We start from the raw sequence: 16,092 nt of genomic DNA, 5'->3' as shown, positions 1-16,092 counted from the left end.
GTCAAGTGATCCATTTGGACAGAAAGGCCTGTGGCCAACCACGAAGCATTAACTAACAGAGAAGCCAGATCTGAGCAGCTCTGATGGGAGTGACCTTTTCTGGGAAACATCTGCTTCCAGCTGAGTGTGTTTACATCTTGGCAATAGTGGCAGATGTGCTTAGATTCAACCCATCTGTGTGGTGTTAGGAGCCTGGGGCTGAGAAAGCAGTGCTGGACAGAAGGTATAGAGTGAAAATACTGCATGATATTAAGTTGTAGAAAATGGAAATTAGCACCTAATCCTTCCTGCAATACTGTTTTATGTATATAAAGGATCATGAGGAGTAGTTGAGCCATGTTGCTTAATGGTAGGATTCCTCATAAATGGCCTTAAGAGAAAATCAGGTTTCTTTTCTTTCATTAAAAATAGGGTCTTTTCCTCATACAATATATCCTGGTGTAGTCTTCCCCCACCCCTGCCCCAGATCCTCGGTCAAAGAGCTTTTTTCCAGATATGCTCCATTTTTTTTTTTCTCATTAGGAAAGAACAGGCTTCTAAGAGATAACAACTAAATATGACAATATAAATATAATAAGATGAAGCACAAACTATCATGTCAATAGTTGGACATCGCAACCAAAAAGCAGAATTCAAAGAGCAGATATGATAGTCAGAGACCATCTCCTCATTCTCACAGTCAGAAGTTCCACAAAAATACTAAGTGAATAGCTATACATATTCAGAGAACCTGGTGCAGACCCATTTAGGCTTAGTGTTTGCTGCTTGTCTCAGTGAGCTATATGCACCATGGTTAGTTGATTCAGAGGGCTGTGTTCTCCATCACCTCTGGCTCTTAGACTCATTCTGCCTCCTCTTCCATGGGATTACCTAAGTTCTGAGTGGAGGGATTTGATGGAGACCTCCTACTTAATCTGTCTCTCAGAAAATGTCTTATTGTGGGTCTCTACATCTGTTCTCATTTGCTGACAGAGGAAGTCTCTCTGATGATGACTGGGTAAGACCTTGATATAGAAGAATATCACTAGGAGTAATTTTATTGTTAACATTTTGACTTTTTTTTTAGACCAGTAAAGTTTAATTTTACCCTAGGTCTCTAAGCTATTTAGTCTCTGGATCTTGGTTACCCAAGCAGTGTCAGGCTAAGGTTCCTTCCCATGGAGTGTGCCTTAAGTCAAATTAGACATTGGTTGGATACTCCCACAAGTTCTGTGCCACTGTTGAACTAATATATTTTGCAGGTAAGACAGATTTGTAAGTCAAAGATTTTGTAGCTGGGTTGGTGCTCACATTTCAGTAACCAGGGAGAATATAAGATCAGGGATTTGGGGAGGAGGTATTGTTTATTTGTTTCTAGCTTCCATGTCTAGCCTATGAATAGTTAGAAAAGAGAAGGAAACTCTCTAGGCTATCCCAAGCCACATAGTCCTACAGTTTGGGTTTGGCTCTTATCTCATCACTTCAACTGAGGAAATAAAAAGGACATTTACAAGAGACACTATCTCAAAAAAAGGGATATAGTACATGAGATATCACACCAGGAGTTGTCCTTTGTTCCCCATATATATGTGCACACACTAGTACATTTACAATCTGTTAAGGCCTGTGAAACTGGTGCTTGTCTAGCCAGGCATTTTGAGTTGTTACTAATGCTACAAGGAAATTTTCTTATATACTGTTACTAGGAAACTTTTCCAAGTGCTAGTTGATTGCATATTCTGTTATGCGCCGTGCTTTGGTGTTCTCGGAAACCAATTACAGTATAGTCAGTTAGAACTGCTTTGTGTAGTTAGTCACAAGAAGCTTGAACCCAAACCAACCACTCAGCAGCACGTCTCACACCTATGTATAAGTTTTTATGGTTTCTTGCCTTTATTAGCTGTTCCTGAGATGGACCCCAATATAGGAGAAACATCTGTGCCAATCTAAGAGGTCACTGGGAGTAAAACTTCCATTTTGAGAAGGGGTGAAATAAAATTTAAATTCCCAAGACTTCCCTGGGAATTGACATCCTACTTGACAAAAAGGGACATACATACATATCTTGGTTGGCAGGTGAAAACATGATTGTTAGGTAAGGCAAGTTCCCAGCCACTATTGAATTCCCCAACCAATGAGAAGAAGGTAAGTGTTCAACAATGAAATGTACCTAAGGAAAGTCTCTATCCCTAAATTCTGATTGGTAGAATAGTTTGGTACAGATGTTTGTGGATTTTAGGCTTAAATGCTCTATAGGATTCTAGCTGGTGTCACAGTTCAGCTCCCAAGTCTGCACTGCATCTCAGATCAATCAATCTTGGAGTGTACACTGAATAAACCATACCTGTTTGACTGAGATTGGTGTATGAATGGTTTGTGCTGCAATTACTAGACACCTACACACAAGTAGAAAACAGGTACATACATATTTTATTTGTCTATTTATTTCTCAAATTATAGGAGTGGAACTTATTTACTCTCTTCTTGTATTTTTCTTCTTATACTAAAATTTCTTTTCAGAATGTGGTGTTACAAAAATAATATCATAGCTAGTACAACTTATTTAAAATTACCTGACTTCTGAAATTAAAGCTCTTGGTATTGCCAGATATTAGCTCCTTCATTGTGTTAATAAATTTTCTGGATTTTCTTGGAGAAATATAATGCTGTCATTCATAGAATAGAATTTGGAGAAAAATTCATTGATTATTATACTTCCATATCTACTTCAGAAATTTAGCAGTTGTGATTGTATCAAAAAGCAGTAAGCTATAAGAAATCTTTAATCTGGAAGCAAGATAAACAATCAAATGTTCATATACTTGTATTCAACACTTTAATTAAATTGCTTTTGGAATTTTAGGCATTGAACCATTTAACTGATTATTATTTGAAATATCTAAAAAGTGAAAATAGCCTAAAATATCTAAAATATCTAAAATGTGAATCAGCTGATGAATAGAAAATCAAACTGATATATTCACACAATTCAATGTTATGAAAGTGTTAATAAAAATAAAAATAAGAAATTCAGAATTATAGGAATGGGAGTGGAAAGAATGATTTTGAGGGAGGTAGCTCAGAACCAAAAGGATGCATATTTATTTCTCATTTGTTGATGTCAGCTTTGAATCTTCAGATATGTTGTCTCATACGGAATCCCCACAGATATCAGGAAATTAGTAAGGAGTAATGGAAGCAAGAGGCTTTCAAGGGATGGAAGATAGAATTCACTGGTATAAGCAAAACAAAGGATAGGATTGAAGGGGTAGGGTTTAACTGGGATGAGGGAGGGAAGGCAAGTTTGTAAGAGGAATACAGAGAAAAGGCTTTTCAAAAAAGTCATGGGTTAACCTACTACAGTAGAGTATCCAAAAATATTCATGTGGAGATGGCTTTGGCTTAAATGTTGCTTCCCTCTATTGGAGTGATATGCTCTCACTAAATACTACAAGCTAGGCAATACAAACCCCAGTACACATACTAACTTACTGGGAACTAGACTAGAGAAAACTGACACCCCATCACCTAGTAGCTACCAGCCAAAGTTGCTTGCCTAGGAGTGGGACTCTGGCTACATTTGCTCTGAATACTGAACTTTGGTCTTGCTTGAGCTTGCACAGGTCTTAGGTTTGTTGTAAAAACTACTGAGATTTAATATGAGCAGCTGCCATGCAGTGTTCAGAAGAAGCTCTTGTCTTGTGGTTATACATTGCTTTGCATTTTGAGAATCATTCTTCCTCCCTTCATACAATGATCCCTGAGCCTTCTGATGAAGGATTGTGATACAGTTGTACCATCTAGGGCTAAATGTTCTGCAACATCATTTTCTGAGCATATTGACCAGCTGTGGGTCTCTGTGCTGATCACCATCTACTGCAGAAAGTGTTGTAACCACATTTTGAAAGGATATCACTGATAATGAAGAAGAAGCAGCCCCAAGAGAGGATAGTACCAAGATTCAGGAGAGAGTGGATTCTAGAGTCAGTGAGTTCAAGTCCCCAGTCTCCTCTGAGTCATGTTTCCTTGAAGACATCTCATAATCTTTTTAATAGTGTGTGTCAAATTTAAATGATGGCAGTACTTAGGTCTCATACTTTTATTAAAATTAAGTAACTTAATATCTATATATAATATTATGCATTATTATACATATATATTATGGATTATATATTATATGCTATAATATATAATAAACTAATACTATTATAATACAATACTATATATGTATACATATATATAATATTCAGAAAATTATTTGATCTAAAGTATAGACAGTTTAAGCACTGTTAATACAAGATAGGTGAAACACAAATTACCTTAATGAATCTTGAGAGAGTATTAAGATTCATTCAGTCTGTTTTTACTATAAATATAGTCTCTTGTATATTAGTTTAATTTCTGCTTAGTTTAATCATTCCTCGGAATCTGTTACATATTATAATGTTTAATTTTTCCTGAGAGAACACTAGAACTGTGTAAGGACATGCAATTTTAGTCTTTTGCAAAGCACATTTAAATGTATACTAAAAAAGAATGATGATAGCGTCTAGTCACAATTTAGACAGTCAAATATATTTTAAATTAAAACACACATTAAGGTGTGTTTATTTGACAGTTAAAGTAAAGTGTTTTTTAGCATGAAGTTTTATAGATTCAAAGTCACCAATGCTTACACAAAGTTCTGTAAGCTGTTGCATACCATCAGACCTGGGATTCAGCGGGTGAATTGACCATTTGTACATAAAGAGAGAGAATGAACATTATTTATGAATACTGAAAAGTAAATGTAGGTACAAGAGTTTAAAGAAAAGAAAAACATCATATAGACTTATCAACCACACCTGAATCTTGCTTTTCTGGTGTCATCGGGTATTCAGGACTTGCTATGGTGGGAGAACTAGGTTTTAATGATGCCAAGTAACCTTGGTTTCTGTTGCTTATGTTCTCGCACGGGTTATTTCTAGTGTTACCTTCACTCACTATCTCTGATTGAAGCCTGTCTGTCCTGTTATCTCGGCTGTGTCAGAACTCTTCAGAATCCAGCTGTCTTAGTGATCCTGTGATCCTGAGATCCTGGTTGTGTTAGCTCCTGAGAGTCAGGCTGCTTCTGGGCTCCTGAAATCCTGGTGTGCCCTAGCTCCTGAGACCCTGTGATCCTAGTATCCTATGTTCCTATATGTTAGAGCTCCTGGGAGTCCAGCCTTCTCTGGGTTTTGAGGGGTTGGGTGCATAGCTGAAGCCTTAGGGCTGCTCCAGGCACAGGCACAGACAGGGAGGGTCTTGTGCCACTGGCCTTGAAGGAGTTTGTGGGTCCCAGCAGGTCCCAAATTACTCCCAGTTTGGGGACCTGGGGGGGGGGGTTAGGTTACTCACCTACACTCCTGGGCATGTTAGAACTGTTGGGAGTCCAGCCTCCTCTCTCAACCACTCCTAATAGTCCTGTGATAGTGTCTAGTAGAATTTGACTCGTAATTGTACAATGTTGAAAGATACTTCATAAAATTACATTTAAAATGTTTTCCTGAAAAGTGAGGTTATGACTGAAAGCATAGATTTGTAAGTTATTGAAAGGTCTGGAAAATGGTTTAAGTAAATAGTCTTTCTAAATCATCTTCTAAAAGGCAAACAGCCAATGGCAGCAATTTGCAGACGAAGTTACATGTTAGAAGGAAGCCCTAGGAAATGCTGTGTATAAAAAGTCAGCAATGTTCTAGCCACAGAGGGCAAATGACTAAGCTATAATACTCAGTGGAAGTATGAATTAAAAACAAATTGCAGTAACCTGTGTAGTGAATGCCCCAGAATCCATGCACACAACGAATATTCCACCCGCAAACTCTTGAGTGCTTCCTGATACTCATGTTGGTATTAAATTTACTCATATATCCATGAATGCATTTAAAATAAATGTTTAAATCAATTGTCAATCATTGAGGCTGAGATTGGAAAAGACTCAAACAGTAATAAAACCTTCATAAATGCAGTCACCCAATATTGATATATGCCATGAAATCAAAGGCGTAGATAAGAGAAAAATTGAAAAACAAGTAATTTAATTTATTTTACAATTGTACAAATGATAAAGCAGGAATAGCTCATTGCTATGCACAAACAACAGAAGACATTGTTGAACAGAATGAACCTACAGAGTAAGCTTCATCCTTCCTTTCCAGAGATGGTATAAGAAAGACTCAGTAGCAATTATCCTATGCAGCAAAGCTATCTGTAAACTCTTTTTTTTTTTTCTTCTTCTTGCTATATACATTAAAAACACTTGTGCTTTCACCTACACAAAAAAATCAGTATTTCTTAAAAGGTGCTACATAAAGGAGAAACAAACAGCCTAGACTCACAATCAGAAACCTGCAATTTAAATACATTGCCAGCTTGAAGTTTTTTTTCTTTACTTTTGTTTTGAAAGATTTGCACATACTAGTTGCTTACTATTACTCTAGGAAAGAACATATAATTCAGCTATAAAGTAGGTCTTTCTTAAAGCAGAGTAGTAAATGAAGTTTCAAAAGAACTTCTGTTTTTAAAGTGGTCATGATCTCCAGGGCAGTTCACAGTGCAGACCCTGAAGATATCAATATAACACACATCTAGTTGTGCACATATTACAGAATCAGTGCGTACACACAGATATACATATATAACATGGTATATATGCATCACACTTGTTTATTTGTACTATATAGATATATTTATAGCACATATATAATAAAATATCTATTTCTAGATGGGTTGTATTTGGAGTTTGTTTATCAAATACAAATAATTACTCTTACTTGTTTTTATTAAAACCTTGGTATATTGATAACGTTTAATGGGGAAACTCTCAATCTTGTAGAGATACCAGCTAACTATACACAACTTTTTCCATCCCCTGTCCACAACTATAGATAGTCCTTATAATTATCACATGAAAACAACTCTGTGAACCAAATATCACTTAATATGTATTATGACTAATTGGCATAACTATAAATAAATTATTTTGCTTACCCTTTCTTGAGCAGTAACTGAGTAACTCACTTGTCTGTACACTACCCTTCACACTTCTTAAATAAAGCATTTCTGTTAGGATATATGTGGAGATTTTCATTAACAATAGATATACAGTTCATATGATATACAACACATGAAGACATTTGAATGCCCAGCACCTTCTCCCAGTGAGAACAACTTCCACAGCACTTTCTTTGTTCCTGAGGGCTGAATTGCTAGATTTGCCCTGAAAATCTATTATTGAGTCATATTTTCTTTCAACAACTTATTATTAGTATAGGTTATGCTGAGTAACAATAATGAGAATGTTTCCATGGTCTGTTCATGTCAAAAGCACAGTAGAAATCATGTTACCTCAGTGACTAGGATATTTCACAGTCAACTGCCTGGGCATTTCCAGGTGCATAATTAAATCATAAACAACAGGAAATAAAACAAGTAAAGCTGTAAGCATACCATATTAAGGAAAATACAGATAGTTCAAGTATATACTTATAATTTGATTTTGTTATGATTCCTTATGCCACCATGTGTGTTAAATCCTGTTTTCCCAAATGTTAAGTCTCCAATTCTCTCCCTGCCTTCTTCCTGTGAGAAAGCCATGATAGGGATTGAGGTGTGATGGCAAATGAAAGGGTATATGTGAGAGAATGAAATAATCTCACACAATATTTCCTCTTTGAGTACTAAATGTCTTTAATTGAATTCATTCTTATGTACTGAAAGTTCCCTGAGATGAACAAAAGTAGTTATCTCTCAAATCTGAAGCCCTTTTGCTACTAAACATTTCCCTAACTGGGCAAGCATTTAGAAAACACAAAGCAGAGGGTGAAGAATCAATGCAAAGACATTAAAAGGCACTACCCAATGCATGTAAGAGATAGACATCAATGCATGGAACATTGGATGGCTGAGCTGTGCTTGCTGTGGCCAAAATGTCATTTAAACACATTTTTTTTTCTTCTTAAAATTTCAGTCAAAACCATATGCTTCTGCTTTCAAATACATACTTTGAATGAGTGCCAAGATAGTATTTACTTGTCAGAACTTACTTGTGACTTATGGATTTCTATGGGATTTATGTTAGCTGTTAGTGGGAACACTGATCTGCATAGAGTTCAAAATAAATTTTGTACATTATCCAATGTTCACATATCCAGTATATTAGACTTTCAATTTAACATTTATATAACATGTACTTAACACTTTCAAAATTTTAATTAGCAAAGGAATTTAATGATAAAGGTATATTGAGATAATGATTCATGCTAGTTATGAACTCCCATATACATTTTTTTTCCTTTTTGATAGATACATGAATTCTCAGAAAATGTTAGTTTTATCCTGAGATTCTGTTGATGTTTTAAAAAATATTGCAACCATTATTAAAAATCTGGTAACTGTACTATGTGACTATTCTTGTCCATAATATATATATATATATATATATATATATATATATATATATATATATATATATATATATACCTTTGCTGTCCTCTGCATTCATTTTAGATTGCCTGACTTAGAAAAACAAAGCGTACACATTTTTTCATGCTGTTTCTGCTTTCTTCTGATTGCCTTCCCAAGAAACAGGAAGTCATGTTAAGTTGCTGCAGGCAAAAGCAGAAGTGAGAATATAGTTCTGCTTTCAAAAGAAACAGAAAGCCTGGCCACCAGTCTGCTCAGTCATGTATGTAAGTCAGTAAGTCACTCTATGAGTAAGTTCATGTTCCTTTAGAAATACAGCAATACCGGAACTGTACTCAACTACAGAAAAATCCTTGTCAATTGAATTAATTTTAAAGGTACAATGTTGATGTATTATTGTTAAACTGCTTTGAATTAATTATCTGTTATGAAAACAGTGCTCAGTTAATCATGTTATTTTCTAGAGAGAAATTTTAAAATAATATTAAGTGGATCCTATTGATTTCTGCACCTGAATAGCCAAGATGATTTTACTCAATGAGAAGTCCTATTTCAGCTACATAAATTCAACATTTACTCTACATGGCCATGTGTTTTCATATTATCATGAAATTGCAAAGAAATAAGTTAAAAAACAATGTTTGATTTTGAAAAATTTTAACTATGTAGAGTTCAGTTTCATATTAACAGCATATGGATGTGTCCATGTTAATAATATATTCTTTAAGGACAGTGGCTTACTGTGTAGGAACATGATATAATCTTTGGTACCAAGACTGAAGTTTTTCTGCTAATTTGATCATTTTTCAAATATCACTCCTTCATAATAGTTTACTCCTACTGAGTGGTGTAGTTTGGCTGGTACCTGCTACACTGTTGATCTATAGTCCAGAGATTCAGAGTTGTGCAAAGTAAAACAAACAAACAAACCAGCAAAAATTTGGTGTGATCGCTGTTTAAAAAATATAAGAACTTTAGAAAGGCTTGTTTGATGTTTCTTTTTCTCATTCATATGTGTTTCCCATTTCTGTATCTCAAATGAATTTCTAAGCACCCCAAACTGAAACTAAAATAAATGTCAGAAGACAAACAAGAATATAAGCAAAACGTAAACATGACCGTTCTCAGTGTCCTGACTGAAAGCATTCCCTCAAGTTGCTTCATGCCATGGATTTCACTGCTGGAACTCTGTTCTTCATTTCTGCTGTTAAGGATATTTTAACTTCCCAAGGGCCGAGTTGTGCGCCTGGGTTCCTCTTCCAGTGTGCTTGGCGTTACAGTGGCTGCCCCACATTGATGAACACATTTGCTTTGCTAACTGATAATGAGTGCACTGTTGGATCTTGTAAACACTACTGATAATACATTCAAACTGTTTTCTTCATGGAAGTGGCACTTACTAGGACCCTTGAAGTCAGAGTATTTTCTAGTTAGAGCACTTTGCAGGTTTTTCATCAGCTGGTGGTGGATTCACTTAGACTTCCATTTCAGCTACTCAGTCAAGTGGTGGATGCTGAAACCCAGCCTTGTTTTGGATCCTGTTTCTAAATCTCCAGAAGCATCTTTAGAAAAAGTTTGTGTTCAGTTTCTATACTTCAAAGTGTGCCTTATTGCTTCATGCACTTCCCTGTAGTCAGTTTTAGAGCTCCTCTATTGTGTAGCACATTCAATGTTTTAAATTCCAATGGCATTCTGTGAGGACTTGCATTGGAAAAGTATCTGTATTTTAAGTCATCATAGTAATGATATTTGACAGCTTTTCCATTTAGATCCTTAGGGAATGGCCAGAATCCATACAGGTGAATTTCATCACAGAATCTGGTGGCAAGTGTATACATCAGGAGACCTGTGCTGGGTCTTTTGATGGGTACTTTGTTGGTCAGCCAGTAACTAGAAGAAAAAAAAAAAAAAAAAAAAAGTAAGACAGGGAAGATTTACAGTGATATACAACAATACATTCTATAGAAATCATATCATGTAGTAAGCACAATGCATAATTATAAATAAACTTTTCAGCGATTACTAAAAAATAACATTTATGTAGATAGGAAATTTTATACTTCCACATTTTCTTTGACATTTATTTCCTTATGTATTTGTGATCCCATAAAAACAGCCAGAGGACTTAAAAGCATAAGTTAATTCTATTCTAGAATATGACGTTCCAAACTAATTAGGAATAAACATACATCTAATATTCAGAGTAGAATCTTTGCAGAATGGTGTAAATGTTATTGAAAATTCACGACTTCAATGCCACAGGCTTGATGGTCAGAAGTCACATGACAGCTTTGGCATGATATGCATAGGCTGGTGAATTCCTGAGTCTCACTGGTCACCTTGCCTAGAGTAACAGAACCCAACATTGACTTCCTGCCTCAGGCATACACAGAAACATTCTCTCTCCTTTCTCTCTTTCTTTCTTTCTTTCTTTCTTTCTTTCTTTCTTTCTTTCTTTCTTTCTTTCTTGGATATTTTATTTCTTTATATTTCAAATGTTATCCCCTTTCCAGGTTTCCTCTCTACAACGAGACCCCAAAGGAGGAGTTAGGGAAAGGAGCTGAAGGAGCTGAAGAGGTTTGCAACCCCTTAGGAAGAACAACACTGACCAACCAGACCCCTGAGAGCTTGCAGGGACTAAATCACCAACCAAAGAGTACACATGGAGGGACACATAGCTCCAGCCACATATGTAGCAGAGAATGGCCTTGTCTGGCATCAAAGGGAGGGGATGCCCTTTGTCCTGTGAAGGCTTGATGTCCCATCCTAGCTAGAGCAGTGAGGTGGGAATGGGTGAGTGGGTAGAGGAGCACCCTCATAGAGGCAAAGTTGAGGGGGATGGAATGGGAGGTGTGTGGAGGCATAATCTGGAAAGGGCATATCATTTGAAATGTAAATGAGTAAAATGATTAATAATAAAATAATTTAAATGAAATCACTCCTGGACCTACCCACAAACATATGTGCTGACATCTTCCATCCTCCCTCCCTTATTCCTTCCACCTTTTTCTTCCCATTTGTTTTAATATTACAAAATTAAAAATTTTGTAATATTAAAAATTCACTTAGAAAGTTATGTATAACTTATAAACTATTTATAAATGGAAAAATGTGTTGTAGGTCCCATAGATCTCAGTGCTCCAAGAATGAGATATCAGTTTTTCTTAATCAGAAGGTCTTTTACTCTTCCTCCAGTAAAATTTCCATGTTCTTTGAGGAAACTAAAATCTGGAATGCTACAAAACGCTTAATTTATGAATAACTCCTGTGAATCCAGGAAGTAGCTGGTTCACCTGTTTGAAATTAATAATATCTAGCCTAGCTTATGTTACGATGATATGAAAGAGATGGTAAATGTGAAAGAATCTAGCATGGCTCTTGCCACATAGTGAACAATGTATCTTTGCTCTCAACAAGTCATGAAGGAAGCTATTCTTCAATTCTATGTATAAATTGAACATCATGCTTAGAAATTATCTCTTAAAATGACATATTGACTGGTTAAGGCCTAGATACAATATTAAGGACTAGATGGATTATTAAGGACTATATAAAATGTTAAGGCCCAGCTGGATGATAAAGCCTAAGTAACTGTTGTCTGTCTAGCCTGACACTTTGTGCTATTACAAATATTATAAGGAAACATTTTCATATAGTTGTTTCTGCTGTTACTAGGAAATTATGTCATGCCCAAGTTGATTACATATTCTGTTATGTTCTGTGCCCTTGGAAAACAATCACGATAGAGGTCAGTAGAACTGCTTTGAGTAGTTACCTACAATATCTGTTGCTTTTTATCATGTGCCTCATATTTTATTAGAGAATTACTCTAACTACTGGAAATTAATTCACAAACCCAGATTCACACTACTACATGATGTTCATAATATCTCATGGTGAATTCTATTGGATGAAAGGCCATCACTTGCGTTTACACTCATGGCTCCAGAAAAAAAATATTCTGCATGAATTGCTCATTAAACAAGCTGTCTATTGGTATTCTGTTAAAGATTTAAGCATATTTACCTAATAGGGAAGAGGAAGCTACTACTTTCTAACAATGGGCAGTGTCTGTGGCAGAAATGTTTTTCATATTTTTGATGTCAAGATAATACCCTGATATCTCTATATATTTAATTTGGAAGACTTGGTACAATCAGCTCTGAAAAAAAAAATCCAATCCATTTTCAGTACATGTTTGTAATTTAAGAGAGATATAAAATACTTCTCCATATGCATAGTACCATTAAGCTTGAAAGCTATATTTCAATATTAAATAAACATTACATAAAACTTATAAAAATTAACTGTTTCTTACTTCTCAAGAAAGAAATTGATGAAGCATTGATGTTTTAGGTTTATAAAGGAGAACTAACTATTGCTACTTTCTTCACAAGCATAAATCCTAACTGCATTCTAAATACTTATCCTTAGACCTACAGATTGTAACTTTCACCTCTCATATGAGAAACTTCTTTTTACAGCATACAGAAAGTTATAGAAATCCTCAAGGTACATATGTATGAAATCTTAATTATCAACCTGATATAGTAAAATCTTGCTGGAAAGCAAGAGAAATTTAAACAAAATATCCAGAAAGACTATCTGTATATATCTATGTTTATGTCAATATCTTTATGTATATCTATATCTATATAACTATATCTATTCTGAGAAGAATTAAATTGATTATACACAGAATATGGATGGCTCAGATTATCACTTGGATAGAAAGATGTTGATGAAGGGAGTAATTTTAAAGTCATCATATATGAACAGTTTCTAATTGTATTTTAAATGTTTTTGGCTTTTTAAAAATAATACTTTAAATTTGAAACTAGCAAATGGAACCAGTGGCAATATTTAGAAAAATGTCATATCATACCACAACTTCTGTGAACCCTTTAATTAAATTTACATCAGAGAGAAAACTGAGTACGTAACTGAAACTGTACAATGAGGAAGTAGTAACATAAAAAAGCAATCTACAGATTCAATTCAATCCCCATCAAAAAACCCAGGATATAAAAAACAATTATTAACAATAAAAAAAACTTCTGGGGAAATCACCATCCCTGAACTCAAGTTGTGCTACAGAGTAATAGTAATAAAAAATTGCGGTATTGGTACAGAGATAAAAAGGTTGATCAATGGAATAGAATTGAAAACCTAGAAATAAAACCACACACGTATGGACACTGATCTTTGACTTAGAAGTTAAAAATATACAATGGAAAAAAAGCATTTTCAATAAATAGTTCTGGTCTCAGCAGTATGGTCAGTATATAGAAAAATGAAAATATTTGTCATGTTGCACAAAGCTCACGTCTAAGTGAATCAAGGACCTCAGCATAAAACAGGATACACCGAATCTAATAGAAGAGAAAATGGGAAAGACCCTTAAACTCATTGACACAGATGGGGGGTTGGATTTTCTAAACAGAACTCCAATAGCTCAGGCTGTAAGATTAAGAATTGACCTCATGAAACTGAAAAGCTTCTGTAAGGCAAAAGACATAGCCAACCGGACAAATCCACAACCTACAATTTGGGGGAAAAAATTCACTAACCCCACATCTGATAGAGAGCTAATATCCAAAATATGTAAACAACCCAAGAAGCTAACCTCCAAAAAATCAAACAACCTAATAAAAAAATGAAGTATACAGATAAACAGAATTTACAACAGAAGAATCTCGAATGGCCAAGAAGCACTTAAAGAAATGGTCAAAGTTCTCAGTCATCAGGGAAATGCAAATCAATATAATCCTGAGATTCCTCCTTACACCAATCAGAATATCTAAGATAAAAAATTCAGGTGAAAGCACATGTTGATGAGGATATGGAGAAGGAGGAAGACTCCTCCATTTCTGGTGGGATGGCAAACTGGTATAACCACTCTGGAAATCAATCTGGAGATTTCTAAGAAAATTGGAAACAGATCTACCTGAAGACCTAGCTATACCACTCTTGGACATACACCCAAAAGATGCTGCACCATACCACAGTATCACATGCTCCACTGTGTTCATAGTGGCCTTATCTACAATAGCCAGAAGCTGGAAACAACACAGATATCCCACAACCGATGATGAATGGATACAAAAAAAATGTGGTTCATTTATACAATGAAATACTACTCAGCTATTAAGAATGAGGATATTGTGAGTTTTGTAGGTAAATGGATGGTACACGAAAATATTATCCCGAGTGAGGTAACTCAGACCCAAAAAGACATGCGTGCTATGTACTCACCAATAAGTGGATATTAGCCAAAAAAAAAAAAAAAAAAAAAAAAAAGTACAGAATACCCAGGATACATTCCACAGAACTCAAGGTTAATAAGCTGAAGGGCCCAAGTGTAGATGCTTCACTCCCAGTTGGGAGGGAGAAGAAAGCAATCACAGGAGACAGAAGGAGGGAGCTAGATACCTCGATGGGTGAGGGAGAAGGAAAGAAAATTGGGATATGATCAGATATTCAGGGGCAGAGAGAAGCCTGAGGGCCAACCTAACAAATGGAAATATTCAACCTGGAGTAAAGGAAGTGGAAGGACCCTCTAGAATGTAATGTAAACCTGGGACTCGAGAGACTCTCAGGACTCAAAGAAAGGGATCTTAGATAAAATGTCCAACAGAGGGCAGAGTGAACTTGTAAAGTCCACCTCCAGTAGAAAGGGCATCAAGTAGAGAGACAGGGTTAATATTCCACAGTCAAAAACTTTGACACAGGAGTTTAAAGAACTCTGTCTAAAAGGATTGCAGGGACAAAAATAGAGAAGAGTTTGAGGAAAAGGGGATCCAGTGAGTGGTCCAACTTGGGATCCATCACAAGGGAAGGCTCCAAGGCCTGACAATATTACTGACGCTTTGGTGTGTTTACAGACAGGAGCCAAACATAGCTGCCCTCTGAGAAACCCAACAAGCAGCTGACTGAGACAGATGGACCCCTGTGGTTGAATTAAGGAAAGGCTGGAAGAAGCTGAGAAGGAGGGCGACCCCGTAGCAAGACCAGCAGTCTCAACTAATTCAAAGCCCTCAGATCTCTCAGACACTGAGCCACCAACCAGGCAGCATATAAGAGCTGGTCCAATGCCCCAGCACATGTATAGCAGAGGACTGCCAGGTCTGGCCTCAGTGAGAGAAGATGCACCTAAACCTCTAGATACTTGAGGGCCCAGGGAGTGGGGAGCCCTGGCAGGGTAGGATAAGGTGGGGGTGGGGACATCATTTTGGAGTCATGGAGGAAGGGTAATGGAATGAGGAACTGTGGGAGGGCAAATCAGGACAGGGGTAATGACTGGACTGTAAAAACGTATTCTGGAGGGTCTCCCCCAACCTTCTCCCTCCTTATGTTGTCTGTTTCCACTCTTTCTGCTGGCTCTCAGGGCTTCAGTCCTTTTCCCTCACCCAATACTAGGTCATGTTCCCCTCTCTCCCCCTCCCCACCCCATCCACTTTCCCTCTCAGGTCCCTCCCCCCTCCCTTCCCACTTGTGATTGCTTACTTCTCCCTCCCAAGTGGGACTGAGGTGTCCTCACTTGGGCCCTTCAGCTTGTTGACCTTTTTGAGTTCTGTGGACTATATCTTAAATATTCTGTACTATTTATTTATTTATTTATTTATTTATTTTGGCAAATATCTACTTATTAGTAAGTACATACCATACTAT

General features: G+C 36.3%; 1 protein-coding gene across 1 annotated transcript in view; it reads right to left on the bottom strand.

Moving 5' to 3' along the window:
* Window positions 1-6,007: 6,007 nt before the first annotated feature.
* St8sia4 (ST8 alpha-N-acetyl-neuraminide alpha-2,8-sialyltransferase 4) overlaps window positions 6,008-16,092 on the bottom strand; it is an 86,454-nt gene continuing 76,369 nt past the window's right edge. The window contains exon 5 of the mRNA XM_034521682.2: window positions 6,008-10,311. Within this exon, the coding sequence (XP_034377573.1) occupies window positions 10,029-10,311 (283 nt within the window). The 3' untranslated portion in view covers window positions 6,008-10,028. The remainder of the gene's footprint in view (window positions 10,312-16,092) is intronic.

Source organism: Arvicanthis niloticus, chromosome 17, assembly GCF_011762505.2.
Source record: "Arvicanthis niloticus isolate mArvNil1 chromosome 17, mArvNil1.pat.X, whole genome shotgun sequence".
Taxonomy (NCBI): Eukaryota; Metazoa; Chordata; class Mammalia; order Rodentia; family Muridae; genus Arvicanthis; species Arvicanthis niloticus.
This window is presented reverse-complemented; position numbering and strand designations above follow the sequence as displayed.